This window comes from Mastacembelus armatus, chromosome 24 (genome assembly GCF_900324485.2).
Source record: "Mastacembelus armatus chromosome 24, fMasArm1.2, whole genome shotgun sequence".
Lineage (NCBI taxonomy): Eukaryota > Metazoa > Chordata > Actinopteri > Synbranchiformes > Mastacembelidae > Mastacembelus > Mastacembelus armatus.
Window position 1 is genome coordinate 1,093,560 of NC_046656.1, and position 18,638 is coordinate 1,112,197.

Consider the following 18,638-nt stretch of genomic DNA (forward strand, 5'->3'; position numbering starts at 1 on the left):
CAGTAGTTTCATTTTTGGTCCAGGTAAAAATAACTGGACAAGAACAACTACAACACAGGATGAAATAATCCCCATGTTCACTGTTGCAAACACACATAACAAATGGAACGTAGCCGAGAAAAATAACAGTTGTCAAAGAGTTCCTACCCTTGGGTCATGCTGAGAAATCTCACTAGTCCAACTCCCCGCCATGGTGTATAGTGTACTAGGTACACCTTTGCAAAATTGATAGGAGCGTTCAGCAGTCTTACCACAAGTCCAGTGCTGTAGTGCAATGATTTATGTTTTAGTAAACTAGCTCATTTAGCTACTAATGGTTCAGATCCACCCATGTACTATTTACTCTAAGCTATTCCATACAAAACTACAAAACAAATACTTAAATGTTATGCATAAGTAGGGATGGGAATTGATACCAATACCATTATCAGTTCTACTTATTGGTCTGATTCTTTACGTATTCTCTTATTGATTTTTGATTTGTTTTTTGTCGGAAAAAAAGCACTAGAATTCTGCCACTATAGAGAAATACATCAAGTACACACAGTTAAAACATGACACCTATCATTTCCCTTACAAAAAGAGTATACTTAATGTTTATGTTATTAAGTTCAATTCAATTCAATTCAATTTTATTTGTATAGCGCCAAATCACAATACAAATCATCTCAAGGCACTTTACAAAAACTAAAACTAAAAACCCAACAATTCCCTTATGAGCAAGCACTTGGCGACAGTGGAGAGGAAAAAACTCCCTTTAACGGAAGAAAAAAAACCTCCAGCAGAACCGGGCTCAGTTTGGGCGGCCATCTGCCTCGACCGGTTGGGGTGAGTGGATAGAGCAGAGAGAAAAGAACAGCAACAATAAACAACAAATAGACACTGCAAGTTGGTGGGGCCAGTAACTGCACATCAGCGATAAACAGCTCCAGGACCAGGGATACCTGCAGAAGGTACAGAGAGAGAGAGAGAGAGAGGGAGGGAGAGAGCACAAACTAGGGGAGAGAGAGAGCACAAGGTTAGTAACATTCAATGGTGGAATATACATGAGGTGGGAGAGAAGGGGGGGGGGGGGGTAGGGTAGGGGAGCTCAGTGCACCGATGGTCCTCGGGCAGTTTAGGCCTATAGCAGCATAACTAACTAAGGGATGTTTCAGGGTTGCCTGAAGCCAGCCCTAACTATATGCTTTGTCAAAGAGGAAGGTTTTAAGTCTAGCCTTAAAAGTACAGAGAGTGTCTGCCTCCTGAACCCAGGCTGAGAGCTGGTTCCACAGGAGAGGAGCTTGATAGCTAAAGGCTCTGCCTCCCATTCTGCTTTTGAGAACTCTGGGAACCACAAGTAGGCCTGCACTCTGAGAGCGAAGTGGTCTATTGGGATAATATGGTACTATGAGGTCTTTAAGGTATGAAGGAGCTTGATTATGAAGGGATTTGTATGTGAGAAGAAGGATTTTAAATTCTATTCTATATTTTACAGGGAGCCAATGAAGAGAAGCCAATATAGGAGAAATATGATCTCTCTTGCTAGTTCCTGTCAGGACTCTGGCTGCGGCATTCTGGATTAATTGGAGGCTTTTTATTAAGATATTAGGACATCCAGATAGTAATGAGTTACAGTAATCTAGCCTTGAGGAAACAAACGCATGGACTAGTTTTTCTGCATCATTTTGAGACAGGATGTTCCTAATTTTGGAAATGTTGCGCAGGTGAAAGAATGCAGTTCTAGAAATTTGTTTTATGTGTGAGTTAAAGGACATGTCCTGGTCAAAAATAACTCCAAGGTTTTTTACAGTAGTGCTGGAGGCCAGGGCTATGCCATCTAGAGTAGCTTAAGTAAACTTAAGTAATATTCAAGTATATTTCATATTGTAATATGAAAAGCAGCAGCTGTGTGTAGTCTGTCATTTTCTAAAATGAATTAAATCAGAGAATACTTGTTTAGTCCTAGTCAAATACAGATCTGCTAAGCATGCGTGCATGGTGCTAATGATGTGGTCATATGCTGTATTTTTCCCTCGGTTTTTACTTTTTTTTCCTTCTGCAACAAACATGCTGTTTGGTTGGGAAACAGTGGCATCCATGCATTTATTGCATTGAAAGATATCTAAATGTAATGCAGGTGCTTTGATTATTTTACAGTATGTAGCACTTCTGCAATCTTTATGAAATTAAGTCACGCTCTGTGCCACTTCTTCCTCTCCACCATGACTCCTAGTTTCAAACAGTGGTGCTACAGCTTTAAGGTCATGACCCACGCACAATTGTCACAATTTTGAGATCGGTAAAAGGAATTGATAATCAATGAGGTGGACAATTGGAGGATTGGACAATTTGGAACTTGTACTAAACTAGAATTAAAGATATGCACAATAACCTTACTTGTAGAGACTATTTGAGAATGTCTGCAACACAGTCAACAGCTATGCAGTTAATTCCTTAACATCCAAATTATATACGCAGAACATGGTGTCCACATCCCTTAGGCTCTGCCCCTCTGATCCCTCTCCTCCATGAGAAAACAGAAATCAAATGGAAAAAATGTGTCATTAAAAAAATAACGATATTGACTGAAAAACAGAATATTGTTTCTTAAAAAAATAACTCTGGCATTGAAAAACTTTGGAAATTTAGTATTTTTTTCAGTATTAACACTTTTTCAATGCCAATATTTTATTTATTTATTTATTTGCAGCACAACTGCTTCAATGCCAACATTGATTTTTTATTATATAAACCTTCTCTCACCTGGTTCCCTGGTTCCTGCCAGTGTGGACCACCTCCACCATAGCACTCTGTTCCAGTACCACTGATCTGACCAACTTCATATCCATGCTCTGCTTTGGTCCTGTACTGCATCTGCTCAGATAGCCACATCTGAGTGAGAACTGCAGGCTGAACTGAGGAGCCTCTGTCTGTCTGATGGTACAGTGGTGGCTCTGCCTCTTTCGGTACACTGAGGCCATAAGCCAGTCGACCTCTCTGAGCTTCAGGTAAAGCACTGTAGTTTATGTCCAAACTATTGTGTTTGACTGATGATGACAAGGCTGTGGAAAGGTGCTTGCCTGTTTCCATATCAGTAGATCTAATGTCATAGTTGTAATGATAGCAGGGGCCAGCACCTGATAAGCACAAGTTACTGCAGGGCAAAGAGGAAGATAAGGGTAGATAAAGGTCCATATTTGAGCCAAGCAGTTCCTTTCTGTACCCATACAGACTTCTGTCCAGGGAGCCATGCAAATCTGGGTTGTATAGATAGTCTGTCTTAGTGCAGCTCTTATCACTCCCACATGACAGCTTGTTCAGAGAGGACCATCTCCGAATGGGCTGGTGATCCTTCATGTCCAGACAATTTGGTGCTCCCAAGGGAGACGTGATTGGCATAAGCAGCTGGCAAGACCTGCTCCAGCAACCTGTGTTGGTGGGTGAGGCTGGTATTTTAAAACTGGCGTTGGGTGAAGAGAATGGGGACGGCATGCCATGAACAATACCAATAGCATCATCATTATGGCCCAAGTGATGCGTGGACATTGGCTGGGAAGACAAAGATATGGTACTGGAACCCGCATTATCTGTAGGTAGACATACAGGCCAAAGAAACTAAAGTGTGAATCATGTCAGACACCATCATTATCAACATCTACAACATTAGTACATATTACAACAAAGTATTGAGGACTTAAATGTTCAAAAAGCACAAACTTAAAATAATGCTAAGAATACGAGAATACCTAAAGATTCAGTACATTAAATGATTTCAAAAATGCCACGTAAGGGGGAGTGTTTACTAAAATCTTTACATTCTACTGAAAATCACGGTTTGCACCTTTTGTTTAAAGTCTGCAGGCAGAGGTCCTACTGAATGACTGACTAAATACGCTAAAGAATAATCATGCTAGATGACAATAAATATAACAATTGTTGGTCAATAAAAAATACTCCTTTTTGTCTTTTCTGTTTCCAAGTTGGTACAGTCACACCAAACGTATTTGATTCACATGAAGTCAGTATCATATAACCTTCATTATAAACTCACTTCATTAGTTGTAAACATTATTTTTAGTGGGTCCTGAGAATAGCCGTGTTTTTCTATTAGCATTAGCATGCTAATTGCCGTGCTAGCACTTAGCTTATTCAATGTGTATTTTCTGTTGGCTCCACGTATATGTTCATTTAATCAGCCCCAGCTCCATTGTATGATGGTTCAAGGTATTGTAATGTCTTGAACCTGTGTTGATATGTTTTAAATAGTTAGTAAAAGGTAAAAAACAAACAAAAGAAACAACAAACTTTTGCTTGTTAGCAATGGCTGATTCAAATTGTTAGACCATAATATTATGCTAGTGTAATGCAAGTGCATACAGGTACCGTACTGTACTGAGTTATATTTTATTTTGGAACCAAGGTAGTATATTGTATAGTTTTTGCAGCATATTAACAGTTTGTGAACTGATTTTATTTTTGTATTGTGCAAAAACACAATTAAAGAAGTCCAGCAGATGCAGAGAGCAAGAACAATTTCTCTGTCGCCATTTTGTCTTTTTTGTTTAGAGAGGAACTGATCTTCACCATAAATTTATACAGTTAGCAGGATTGTCCTGCTACGTTTGACTGCCTTTTCTCCCTTCGAAATTGCTTTTGCTAAGCCATCAACATGTCTCCTAGACTCCATCCAGACAAGACTGTTCAAACTTGTCTTGCCCCTTATGTACCAACACATCTCTATCAGACCTGGTCAATTTAACTTTAGTAACAGGCTTTGTACAGTTCCACTTTTTGAGATTGCAGTAATCAAACCCACTTAAAAAGCCTACAGAGCCATTAATCAAGCAACTCACTGAGAAAAATGAAAAAGATGAACAGAGTCAATAGTAGTAGTATAAGTGTTTATTTTATGAGTGGGTGGAAGGAGGGGGGTCAAAAGTGGGTGTATCCGATCACATGACCACGTGACATCATGAACCAATAAAATAAATGTCATTAATTTCTCCTCCTCCTTTTTTATACTGAGCTAATTGTCATTGGTTGGGGGCAGTTGTGGGTGGTTCAAATTTGAAAATGACATCATTTTACTACGCCTTCTAGGCGGCGCTATCGGTTGCATCAGCCTCATGTCCATCAGTGGACAGTCCTACCTATGATGCCCTGGAGCTAAGGCAGCCTATTAATTTTAGTGACATAGACATTGACAACAACCCAACAGGTACCTGAGCTCATTAGGGAGAGGCTGGTTGATATAATAAACATTGTTTTGAGGCATGATGACGGCTACGATGTGGATGTTTTTATGGATGAGGTGGTCCAGGTAATCCAGAGTAACGACGACTCACTGACAGATGACGACCTTGAGTTTGTGGTAAGCGTAGCACAGTAGAGCGGTGGCGGTGGTACACGGCTGGCTGGGTTGTGTATCTTATGATGAAATTTTGTCAAGAAAGGGTAAGCATCTGTACAGCCCTAATAATGATGCCTCAGACAATAATTTATATTTCAGCATGTGTGTTATTCACTCAAAAAACCCTCTATGGGGGATGCTGAAATTTTACTCAGTGATAAAGAACTACACAGCACTGTAGGTCTCCACCACACACAGCTTTTAGTGACGTCACTAGATTCGAGAGAGAATTAGGATTAAAAATTATCATTTTTCATCATAGTGGGGGTAGAAAACTGCCTGTCTGCATCTAGATACATATCGCCCCTCATCCTGAGACCATTTGGTTGCACTTGCATGACAGTGACATTATTATCTAATAACAAACAAAGGTTTTTTCGGGACCTCATATGTCTGCGAGTACTGTTACAACACATATGAGTCCCCCATTCTGTACAATTGTAAACACCTGTGCATACAGCACCCTGGCCCGACTGTTAAATGTGAGGACTGTAAACGAATCTGTAAATCCCAACACTGTTTCCAGAAACACAAATCACCGGATCCAAAACACAGTGTGATACCTTGTGATACTATGAAATACTGTGAGGAGTGTGGTGAAATTTACAAGAGCTGTAAGTAGTCGTCTAAATACAAATGTGCAGCACCCCGCTGTGAGCACTGTGGGGCACTCAGAGGAGGCGAGGTACACCAGTGTTTCATACAGCCCACGCCCCCTAAAGAAGGTGAGGAGCCCCATGATAATTATATTCTGTATGACTTTGAAACCAGATACCGTGATGGCAAACAAAGAGGCTCGATTTGTGGCAGCTGCAACTTGCTGCCATTTTAAGAGGTGCCACGGCATTTTAAGAGGTGCCACTGCATTTAGGCATTTTGCCAATAGTTAGCAGCACCCAATGCTCTTGAAATGCCCATATGTCTGTATGTCAGCTCTGATGCCACTCCATTTGTCTGTACATAACACTAAAATAGCTACCGCTGTAATTAAGGTGCCAGTCCAGTTAACATGTATGTGGCCACTGAGCTGCCAGTGTATTGTCTTCACTGTACAAAATGACATAATCTTTGATATATGTTGGTCACAAAATGATGTTTTTTGGACTGATGATTGCAATACCCACATTAAAACACCAGGGAATAATAATCATAGGCTATAGGCTAATACACAAATTTGTCCTATGTTAACTGAAGTCACATAAACATTCATAACTTAACAGCACACAACAGAAAATCCAGAAACAAAGTGTAGACTAAAAATTCAACGATCATAATAAATGACAATTATACTTGCATATGAAAAACAGAGGAAAAACATAACATTGCATTTAATTCATGTGATGACTGCTGAGGAGACAAGAAACTACATTGTCCTCGCTGTCCTGGCGTATATAAAAATGTATTGTTTGATCCTTGTCTTATTTTAACTAGTCATAAATACATTACACATATATTAAATGTGAATCCTGTCTATGTATTTGATGTTAAAATGGTGTTCCATTTGCATGACAAAGCTGTTTGAGTTTTACTGTGAACCAGGGTTTGTTGTTGTATGTGCAAAAGGTTTTTGTAGGTACATGGTGTACAAAAAACCTAATGTAGATAGATAGATACTTTATTCATCCCCCATAGCGGGAATTCAGATTATCCAGCAGTTCTTATATTTATTTTAACATAGAAATTTCACTATAAAATATAATAAACAGATAAAGGCACCCAGTCAATAACATATAACATATCAACAATTAAGGTTAAAAAGTCTAATGGCTGCAGGGACAAAGGATCTCCTCAACCTCTCAGTTCTGCAGCACAGTGAGATGAGCCTCCCACTGCAGCTGCTACTCTGTTTAGTCAGTATACCGTGGAGGGGGTGTTTATTATTGTTCATTATAGCAAGCAGCTTCCTCCACATCTGCTGCTCCACCACAGTTCTTAGAGGGTCCAGCCTCCTGCCTAGCACAGAACTGGCCTTTTTCACCAGTTTGTCCAGGCACCTACCGTTCCTGTCTGTAATGCCACTCCTCCTACAGACAGCAGCATAGAACAGTGTACTTGCCATGACAGTGTGGTAGAACATGCACAGCATGTCACTGCAGACAGCTCTACATCATCTGTATGATGTCATAGTGTCACTGTGTTCGTCCAGGTCTGTATTTGTAGCTCCGAAAAGATTCCAATTTCTAAAGTGAGCCTGCAGCTCTGACTTTGCCTCTTCAGTTCATCTCTACATAGGCTTTGTAGGTTAAAGTTTCTGCCTATGGGTTGGGATGAGGTAAATTATGAGATAGATGTCCTTTATTCGACTGTTCACAGGAAATTAAGCGACACATCTAATGTCTTCCAGGGAGGACACACTCTGCAGGCAACTGGTGAATCAGAGTGGTCACATGAGTCTACCATTAGATCCTAACGACCCTCACCTGAGGTCACTCCTTTGTTCCCCTAACGAGCCTATTCAGACCAGGTGTTAAGTGAAACCAACTCAGGAGTGTAGGTCTACAGACTCTCACCTGATTTACATAGTTCACCTAAGGAGCCTGTGGGACTAGGAGTGGAGTGAAACCAACCTGAAAGATAAATTGGAGGATCCATACCAGCTTTTTCTCAGACTGATGAAGTTGGCTCTGGTAGGACAACTGATATGTTGTCGATATTTGGGCAGTTCATAGGTAGGGAGACTCAGATTCTTTTATTATTTATTTATTATATATTATATATTTTATTTTATTATTTTTATTTAATGCAAGTAATCTGGTCAGCTCAGTGTTGTAATGGCTGAATAGATTCACCAGTGCCCCAGTGTGCTTCCCCCACTGTTGTCTGCTCTTGGTGGTAAATAGAGTAGCTCCTTTTCTAACCACCATCTACATAATTAATGTTTAGAGTTATCTGATATATAGGTGTTCTTCTCTGATAAAATGCGACCCAATATAGGTTGCAGAAAACCAAAAAAACAAAATAAAAACAAAACACTAGAGAGCACGTAGCAGAGGGAGCCATCCATAACACCATCTTGAGAATTGTATCATTTTCTTGGATAATGGTGATGAGCCAACAATTTTAACCAATACACAATACACTTCTTTATATAACATAAAATCAAGTACAGCTGTTTGCCTCCAACAGTCTTATATCAGATGCAGTATGGGAGGTATGGTGCAGCCAAATAGAAAGAAGGCTTGATGGTAACTAGTTCTATCTTTATGAGCAAATGGACTACAAGGAATTTAAGACACTAAAGATATTTTCACCAGTACTATTTTGATAAGTGTGTAATACAGACTAATGTGTTGAGCACTGTCAAATGCTTTAGAAAAATCAATGAATATACAATACATCCTGCCCTTATGCTTTGTAATATATTTCTTAACAGCTGACTGACTGTAAAGATGTCCATTGTAGACATCCGTTCTGTGCAGTTGTGTAGTTACATTGTCTTGTAACAAACTAACCAAGATATCACAGCACTTTTTTCTGTATTGCACAGATGTTTATATCTGTCTCTCCATATAATGTAGCTTGTCGTGAAATTTTATTCTAGGTTGTGAGAGTTGCTAATTCTCAAGAACAAGCACGAGTGTGATGAATCATCTCATTTTAATTCGTGCAGCACAGAGAGAAGACTTCTACAGTGTTCTCTGTCTTTTCCCCCAAAATTCAGGACTATATAGCTGGGGAAAGGGGTGGACCCATCTTGAAAAGACCCCAAATGTTTTTTCAGGAATCTTCAGGCATCTAACAGCATTAAACAGTTGGCAGTCATTTCCAGGCATGTAAAACACTAAAACCCCCATACCATGCATTCTTTAGCCAAACACATTTAAGTGACCCTTTGACCACCTGTTCCAATTCTACTATGAAACCAAGCAGAAGTAAGACCTAAACTCCACTTTATAACTTATTCTGTGTAAAACAACCACATTCCCCCCTTTTGACAGTGTGACCACATTTATCAATCATAAGACATTACATGGGTTTCCTGGGGCCCAATCATTAAACTGTAATTCAGTTTGTTGATTCAGTTGGTAATTTAACATAAAGTGAAGTGTATTCTCCTCCAATTACTCCTCCTATCCATTTATACATCAAGGCTCGCATGCAAGTGAGTGCACATGTACAAAAACACATAATACCAAATATAATAACTACAGGAATTAAAATTTGTACAATTCCTGCACCCCAAGGTTATGTATTAACATATCAGGCGAGAGCAGAGGAAAAATACACACATTATGCTATGACAAGGTCCATTACGTATCTCTATCAAAAAGCGCTATAGATAATATTGAAGTAGCATTAAAGAACGACCAGAACGAGCATATCCCATTTCTCTACGGCAAGGTCATTGTAAAATTACATTTCAGACCTGTCAGGTGGGGGTTCTGAGTTAGCCAGAAAAGATGATGGTATTACAACCATGATAACGGGGAGAGACTTTTAAGTCTATGAGTCTCAGTCAGACGGGGACCTACCTGAGTCTAGTGGCTTACGTACACAATATGGTGATGGCTTAGGAGGCTTGTTTCGTAGCCTATTCAGGATGGCTGTTCCATTATTTAAAAACGTATTCAGTATAGCAAAACCTCATCTGAAAACAGCAGCAACAAATATCATGGGTTGCAAGGTGTCCAATGTTAGCCGTAGAATTGTGAATGGAAAACAGGAAGGGGGAGTGGGGAGTGTTTACACAGCCAGGGGGCTCAAGAGGCCTCCTAGGGTCCTGGCTGTGAGCAGCTCAAAGAAGAAGAAGCACTGTAAAACGGCCGTTAGAGGCTGTAATACAGCCAGAAAGAAAATGACCGGCCAGGAACGCAGAGCACCGCGTCACTACACCAGCAGTAGCAGTGCTCTAAAGACATATTCACAAACAGTCCGCAGAGTGTGTAAACACGGAGCTTGATCCGTTTACAGTACCGTATACCCAAACCTCCATTGAGAAATCAACGTTTATTGAAATCCCTCTAGTATCCGCCCTTACAGACACCGGTCCATTGGAATTCTACATATCTGCCAGCGGACAAGACTATATAGATCGGAATGAAAAACATTTGTACGTATGCGTAAAGATTACGAATCCTGATGGAAACAACCTACTTCTTAACCAGTAGGTCGCTGTACATTATTTTCGCAGGTGGATGTGATGCTCGGGGATAGACTAATTACCCAGGCTTCTAACACATACCCCTACCGCAGAATTATAGAATGTTTAATCAACTATGGGTGAGACACTCTTGACACGCAGTTCAGCACTGCACTATTTGCCATGGACAGTCTATACAGTGGGTACGGAAAGTATTCAGACCCCTTTAAATTTTTCACTCTTTGTGTCATTGCAGCCATTTGCCAAAATCAAAAAAGTTCATTTTATTTCTCATTAATGTACACTCAGCACCCCATCTTGACAGAAAAAAACAGAAATGTAGAAATTTTTGCAAATTTATTAAAAAAGAAAAACTGAAATATCACATGGTCATAAGTATTCAGACCCTGTGCTCAGTATTGAGTAGAAGCACCCTTTTGAGCTAGTACAGCCATGAGTCTTCTTGGGAATGATGCAACAAGTTTTCCATACCTGGATTTGGGGATCCTCTGCCATTCTTCCTTGCAGATCCTCTCCAGTTCTGTCAGGTTGGATGGTGAACGTTGGTGGACAGCCATTTTCAGGTCTCTCCAGAGATGCTCAATTGGGTTTAGGTCAGGGCTCTGGCTGGGCCAGTCAAGAACGGTCACAGAGTTGTTCCGAAGCCACTCCTTTGTTATTTTAGCTGTGTGCTTAGGGTCATTGTCCTGTTGAAAGGTGAACCTTCGGCCCAGTCTGAGGTCCTGAGCACTCTGGAAGAGGTTTTCTTCCAGGATATCTCTGTACTTGGCCGCATTCATCTTTCCTTCAGTTGCAACCAGTCGTCCTGTCCCTGCAGCTGAAAAACACCCCCACAACATGATGCTCCCACCACCATGTTTCACTGTAGGGATTGTATTGGGCAGGTGATGAGCAGTGCCTGGTTTTCTCCACACATACCGCTTAGAATTAACGCCAAAAAGTTCAATCTTGGTCTCATCAGACCAGAGAATCTTATTTCTCATAGTCTGGGAGTCCTTCATGTGTTTTTTGGCAAACTCTATGTGGGCTTTCATGTGTCTCACACTGAGGAGAGGCTTCCGTCGGGCCACTCTGCCATAAAGCCCCGACTGGTGGAGGGCTGCAGTGATAGTTGACTTTGTGGAACTTTCTCCCATCTCCCTACTGCATCTCTGGAGCTCAGCCACAGTGATCTTTGGGTTCTTCTTTACCTCTCTCACCAAGGCTCTTCTCCCACGATTGCTCAGTTTGGCTGGACGGCCAGGTCTAGGAAGAGTTCTGGTCGTCCCAAACCTTTTCCATTTGAGGATTATGGAGGCCACTGTGCTCTTAGGAACCTTGAGTGCTGCAGAAATTCTTTTGTAACCTTGGCCAGATCTGTGCCTTGCCACAGTTCTGTCTCTGAGCTCCTTGGGCAGTTCCTTCGACCTCATGATTCTCATTTGCTCTGACATGCACTGTGAGCTGTAAGGTCTTGTATAGACAGGTGTGTGCCTTTCCTAATCAAGTCCAATCAGTTTAATTAAACACAGCTGGACTCCAATGAAGGAGCAGAACCATCTCAAGGAGGATCAGAAGAAATGGACAGCATGTGAGTTAAATATGAGTGTCACTGCAAAGGGTCTGAATACTTATGACCATGTGATATTTCAGTTTTTCTTTTTTAATAAATTTGCAAAAATTTCTACATTTCTGTTTTTTTCTGTCAAGATGGGGTGCTGAGTGTACATTAATGAGAAATAAAATGAACTTTTTTGATTTTGGCAAATGGCTGCAATGACACAAAGAGTGAAAAATTTAAAGGGGTCTGAATACTTTCCGTACCCACTGTATATACCACCTGTCTTTCTTTGTCGCACTATTAGTTACTTAATTGTATTTGTGTTTGGAGAAGAAGGTTTTGTTTTACGCAGAGTGGCGTTATTGTTTTTGCCTGCCTGCCCGCTGAGTGGCAGAGATATTGTTGCCTGCCTGCCTGCCCGCCGAGTGGCGGGGATATTAAGCATCAAACTCTAACCCCGCATAGCTATACATTTTTACTACAGCACGACCTACTGGTTAAGAATCCTGTCACAGCTGCCGTGGCACCTCTTGAAATCCAGTGGCATCTGTAGTGGCACTTCCAGCATCTGCAGTGGCACCCGGAAGAGCCACTACAGATGCCACTACTCGCTGCCACTGCCACAAATTGAGCCCGGCCCTGCTGGGCAAGCATGAGGCCAATTTTGTATGTGCCATGGAGATGAATGATCCCTACCCATTTTGTTTGACCGGAGTCAAGTGCGTGGCTGCATTTGTCACATGCTACACGCGTAACAGATATAAGGGGTACACATTCATAGCTCATAATGTTTCAGGTTTTGACAGCTATATCATACTTGAATACTTTGTGCGCCAGCGCATCACTCCTTTTGTGATAATGAGGGGCAGAAGGGTCATCCTCATGTACTACCATAGGTGTATAAAGTGCTATCCAGAGTCCAGCGCAAATAATGTAGGGCTTTATGAACACTTTAATGGAAAGGTGGAGGCCCTCAGGATTCGTTATGGGCTCACTGTGGTTGTGATGTGGGAGTATGGCTGGACTCGGCTAAAACAGACAGATCCAGCTGTTCAGATCTTTTTTGCTGATTACAAGAAACCTGAGCAGTTGAATCCAAGGGATGAGCTTTTTGGCAGCAGGACAAATGCTATGAAACTCCTTCATGTGACAGACTGTACAATAGGGGGAAAAGTTCACTACTTTGATTTCACAAGTCTCTATCCTATTGTGCAGTCCAAAAAAGATTATCCGGTAGGGCATCCAGAGGTAATAGTAGGCAATTTTGACAGTACTGAAAATTATTTCAGCCTTGTCAAATGTAGTGTTGACACCTAGAGGTCTGTACCATCCTATTTTGCCTGGACTTACCAGGCACAGGCAACAAACACTTAACCCTCTGGGGTCTGAGGGTGTTTTGTGGCCCTGGACAAGTTTTGACATGTCCTGACATTTGTGCTTTTTTCAGTTGCTTTTAAACATATTAATGGCTAAAGTCTGATAACAGGGTAATCAGCACAAACTGGGCTACAATAATATGTGAGCAGCAAGTTTATACATGATTGTGTTTTTGAGAAAACAGCATTTATGCATGGTTAGTGAAAAACTACAATTTTTAAGTCACTGAAATAAGACCATAAAACACAAACACAACATTGGTTCACAAGACTTTTAGGAACTGCATCTCGTAGCCTAGAGCGTTTGCTTCAAAATGATGTAAAATTCATCTTGTTCACTCATTCACAGAAAACATTACACTGATTTAAATTTTCTAAGACACTTTTTGTTTAAAAAGACCCCTGAGGGTTAACTACTAGAAAAATAGTTTTCTAGATATCTATAATTACATTTTGACTAGATAAGGGCTAAATAGTTAAGAGGAGCTATACTGGAATGCTGAAAAAAAAAAACAACACTTTTTAGCCAATGGCCCTGCATTGGTTTTGAGAGACCTAGAGAACATCAACACTGTTTACAAGAACCATCATCCTATGCTGTGGAGCAGGCCCACCATGCGTCTTGCTTAGACCAAGGACAAGATGATCTCCAAAGGCCCCCTCTCTTTCTCAAGACTGCATGCAAGTAGCTGACTGGCCATAACACACACAGCACATGTTCCACTTGTACAAGTCAAATAGTTCTCATCTTCCACACACAAACTAAAACTGTAGGCCCACCATCAAAATTTAGTCATGTAGTCAACAGATAACAAACAGATGGATTATACTTTACTTCAAGATACCTGGGGAAAAAAATCCTAGTGAGACCAAACATAGATCCCTACACATAAACATCACAAATGATATATTTGTTGCTATAATAACACACTGCTTTTTTTCACATTTCTTTTCTTTCAAATTTAAATGTTTACAGGCTACTGTTGTTGTAGATACACCCATACCCATACACCTCACATGGACATTATTGTTGAATGAGCAAATAAACAAATGAAAGTCACTATACTAACCATATCCTAATGGATAGGGAGTTGGACTTGTAACCTGAAAATTGCAGGTTTGAGTCTCAGGTCCGGCGGGGAAATTGTCAGTGGCACGTAGCGAACAGCCAGCGCCCCGTCCACCTTCAATACCACGACTGAGGTGAGACCCTTGAGCAAGGCACTGGACCCCCAACTGCTCCCTGGGCACCGCAGCATTGGCTGCCCACTGCCCTGGGTGTGTGTGTTCACTTGCTGTGTGTGTGCACTTGGGTTTGGGTTAAAAAGCAGAGCACAAATCCCGAGTATGGGTCACCATACTTGGCCAGTTAAGTCACTTTCACTTTCTTTACCACACCAGAAAAACATGTCTAAAAATTTTCATCAGTTTCAGTGCCACAGGGTACAGTTTGTGCAACATGTTTCATGGTTTATTTTCTGAGTTCCTGACTTTTGACAATAGGCATGTTGGAGAGACACAGGCTTGGTGTTAAACTTTGACCTTACGGTAGTATAATAGACTAAACCATTATTTTGCATTATAGTGAGGGAAAGAAAAACTTTTTTTTTCAATCACTCTTTTAAGGAAAATTAGATAAAAATATCAAGGTTTTCATGTGGTTCGTAACTAGTAGGCCACTATATTTCACAAATGTATATTTGTGACTAATTTCTTTAGCAGATTATTCCAAAGTTATTGGGCCTACTGTGAAGAACCACTAAGAGGTGGAGAGCACAGACTATACTGCAGTTTGAAGGTCATTCCATGTTCAGCGATGAAAGTTCAGCATGCCATGATGCTACACAGAAGGGTTTAGAGATTCTTTTGTGCCTATAGTTGTGACATTTCTCAATGACTGATATGGGATATACAGTATTGTGATGTTTATTGATTTTTAAAATTTTTGTAACTATATGGACTGAGTGTAGAACTACATCAATCACTAAAGTGATTTCCACTATATCCCACATGTTTTGATATAAGTTATTTGTGTCTTAAGGATTTTGTGTTTAGTGCTATGGTTTGTATAATTACGACCAAGCACTCTTCTCTTTTGGGGAATCAATAAAGTTCTTCTACTGGTAGATTATTTTGCATGTTTTGATTACTGAGTCTTGAGTAAAATACAAGCTATACTCTCCTGTAGTCTACTGTTTTGTTGGCACTTACAGTATCTACAGACCTCTGAAATTTCTTATCCTCTGCCTACTAAACAAGCATGAGACTAACAATATGTTGCCATAATGTGGTATCATTAATTCTATAAAAAGCCTCCAGTTAATCCAGAATACTGCAGCCAGAGTCCTGATAGGAACTAGCAAGAGAGATCATATTTCCCCTATATTAGCTTCTCTTCATTGGCTCCCTGTAAAATATAGAATAGAATTTAAAATCCTTCTTCTCATATACAAATCCCTTCATGATCAAGCTCCTTCATACCTTAAAGACCTCATAGTCCCGTATTATCCCAATAGACTACTTCGCTCTCAGAGTGCAGGTCTACTTGTGGTTCCCAGAGGTTCCAAAACTAGAATGGGAGGCAGAGCCTTTAGCTGTCACGCTCCTCTCATGTGGAACCAGCTTCCAGTCTTGGTTCAGGAGGCAGACACTCTGTACTTTTAAGGCTGAACTTAAAATCTTCCTTTTTGACAAAGCGTATAGTTAGGGCAGGCTTCAGGTAACCCTGAACCATCCCTTAGTTAGTTAATCTAAAAATCATTAGTTTTATTGGTATTTAAAACCCTCTGGGGTCGACGAACGCGCCGGCGCGTTTTGACGCATCTTTTTCTGATAAGGCCGAAACAAACTTAAATTACTCCATCAATTCTGATCGTACAGATAAAAGAAGTATATCATTTAAATCTGTAAAGGGTCTAGTGTTAGTGGTATACCATCATAATAACAACAAAACGTTGTGCTTTTTTTAAATAAAGAAAGCCGACAGGGTGCGCTCTCGGACTTTTCTGTCTCTGCCATTTCTCTTCACAGACGCGTAAATAAAACAACCAGAATCTCAGCGAATACTTGCCTCATAAAAATAAGAATTATATGGCTAGAAAGCCTCAAATGTTTTCTTTTGAGTGAAACAATTCAAGTCAAAAACAAATCATCACTTTTTATTTAATCCGTATGAACGTAAGGAGAAGTCCGTTTTTTCCTGTCTCACCTCATTACAGGTAATGCGGTCCCGCCTTGTACACTGTCCACTGTTCACATGTAAATAATCTCAGGTGAACCAGGTAAATATGTGCACACCCACGAGAAATGACACAAAATATCAAACTTCATCATAGAATTTACCCACTTTTTCGGCGCGTTTGGATGATGGCGCGTTACGCACGTGAAGCGGCGCTCCTTACATTCCTCACAGAGACAAATAGTTTAGCTTGTCCTCAGAGTAAAAACACTGATTTTAACTCAAATGAGTATCGTTTGGCTCCTCATTGTGTTGTATTGTGCTGCACTAATCCGTCCCATCTACATTGACTGAAAGGCTCATTATGCGCGGCTTTGTCTGGTCGTTCAGTGCGTCTTTTGTGTTCTCAGGTAAATCAGATGACTATTCATCCTCAGACACACCCTCTTGCATATGGCCTTTCTGGACAAAAAGTGTCTTAGAAAATTTAAATCAGTGTATTGTTTACTGTGAATGTGTGAACAAGATGACATTCACAGCACTCTGAAGTAAACACTTTAGCCTACAACATGCAGGTCTCCAAAGTCTTGTGAACCAATGTTCTGTTTGTGTTTTATGGTCTTATTTCAGTGAGTGAAAAATTGTAGTTTTTCACTAACCATGCATAAACACTTTTTTCTCAAAAACACAATCATGTATAAACTTGCTGCTCACATATTATTGTAGCCAATTTTGTGCTGATTACAGTGTTATTAGACTTTAGACATTAATATGTTTAAAAAACACTGAAAAAAGCACAAATGTCAGGACATGTCAAAATTTGTCCCAAAAACCCCCTCAGACCCCAGAGGGTTAACTGAAGAAAACTGGCCTGAAACCAGTCAGCATACTTCTCCATACTGCTACATAAATTTAACAATGATAGCACCAGATCCCTGGTTTAGGTTAAGATATTAAAGGAAAACAGATACTAACAGAGAAGCAGCAAACCACTGCTGACCCTTATACACAATTAAGCTCTCCAACAGCTTAATTCAGAGAAACTGAAATTACAAATTTAGAAAATTAGTTAGTTGTCATTGATTTTGTTCTAAGCATGATGACAATTTTGTACAATATAACATTGTAACATGGTTTGTACATTAGACACCAATTTGATAGGAGTCAATATCTACACTGGCTATTTAAATACGTTTTAAATTGTTTTATTGATTTTAAGCACACTGAGCCCTGGCTGAGAATTGACTTACTAAGACTCAAGTCCTTGGTGATCAGACTGTAATCTTAGTTTTTTTACTAAGTCTGCTGTGACAACATGGCAAACTGGGCCCCATCACTTACAAACAGACAGCAGACAATGCACCACGACACACTTCCTTCTCATAAGCTGTTTCTGATAGCAGCCTGCGTGCTGCTTTGTGAAATGTGGTATATTTTTGTTACTAGCCTCTGCTAGGTGCTCTTGGCTGTTAAAACGTGATTATCCAAGTTAGCTCGTATCTGAAGCGTCATTTTATAATCACAGACTCTCACCTGTTTTAGTAGATTTGTATTCATGTCCCAAAGCACTTCTATAGCACATTCTGCTTCACGTCGGGCTTTACAGACCAGCAGAAAAAACAACGGTCCGATCCGAGGACAAAACACGAGGCCCGAAATGTGAAAACATGGATGCTGTGTTAAAATGACTTATGAGGAGTGTCTTCCATCTCAGAAACACTGTGCAACGGACAGCGGTGTCATCCTAAGACATGAATTCTAAGCCAACACCACAGTTACATTGTAGGTGTATCACAGGAAGAAAAAAAAACGGGTTTCAAAATAAAAGCCTTCTTCCGGTGAACGTGCATCCACATTCAATCAGTCAGTCGAAAATACAGTATATAAAGAAAAAATGAACAAATACATTAATAAAAAGAGGTTCAAGGCTACAAAAAGCTGAATGCTGATGCTGATGCCTAAAGCCTGATGCTGATGCTTAAAGCCTTATAAAAACAGAAAATTCTGGGTCACAATAGTAATAACAAAATTACAAAAAAGCAAAACAGAGC

At 40.3% G+C, this 18,638-nt stretch overlaps 1 protein-coding gene across 2 annotated transcripts in view; it reads right to left on the reverse strand.

Moving 5' to 3' along the window:
- The window catches only part of cep85l (centrosomal protein 85L), a 50,704-nt gene extending 32,314 nt beyond the window's left edge, over positions 1–18,390 (reverse strand). For both annotated transcript variants that reach the window (XM_026318550.1, XM_026318551.1), the window contains exons 1-2: positions 18,121–18,390; positions 2,746–3,569 (exon numbers count right to left, since the gene is read on the reverse strand). In XM_026318550.1, the coding sequence (XP_026174335.1) occupies positions 2,746–3,569; positions 18,121–18,169 (873 nt within the window). In that variant the 5' untranslated portion in view covers positions 18,170–18,390. The remainder of the gene's footprint in view (positions 1–2,745; positions 3,570–18,120) is intronic.
- Between the last annotated feature and the right edge of the window lie 248 nt (positions 18,391–18,638).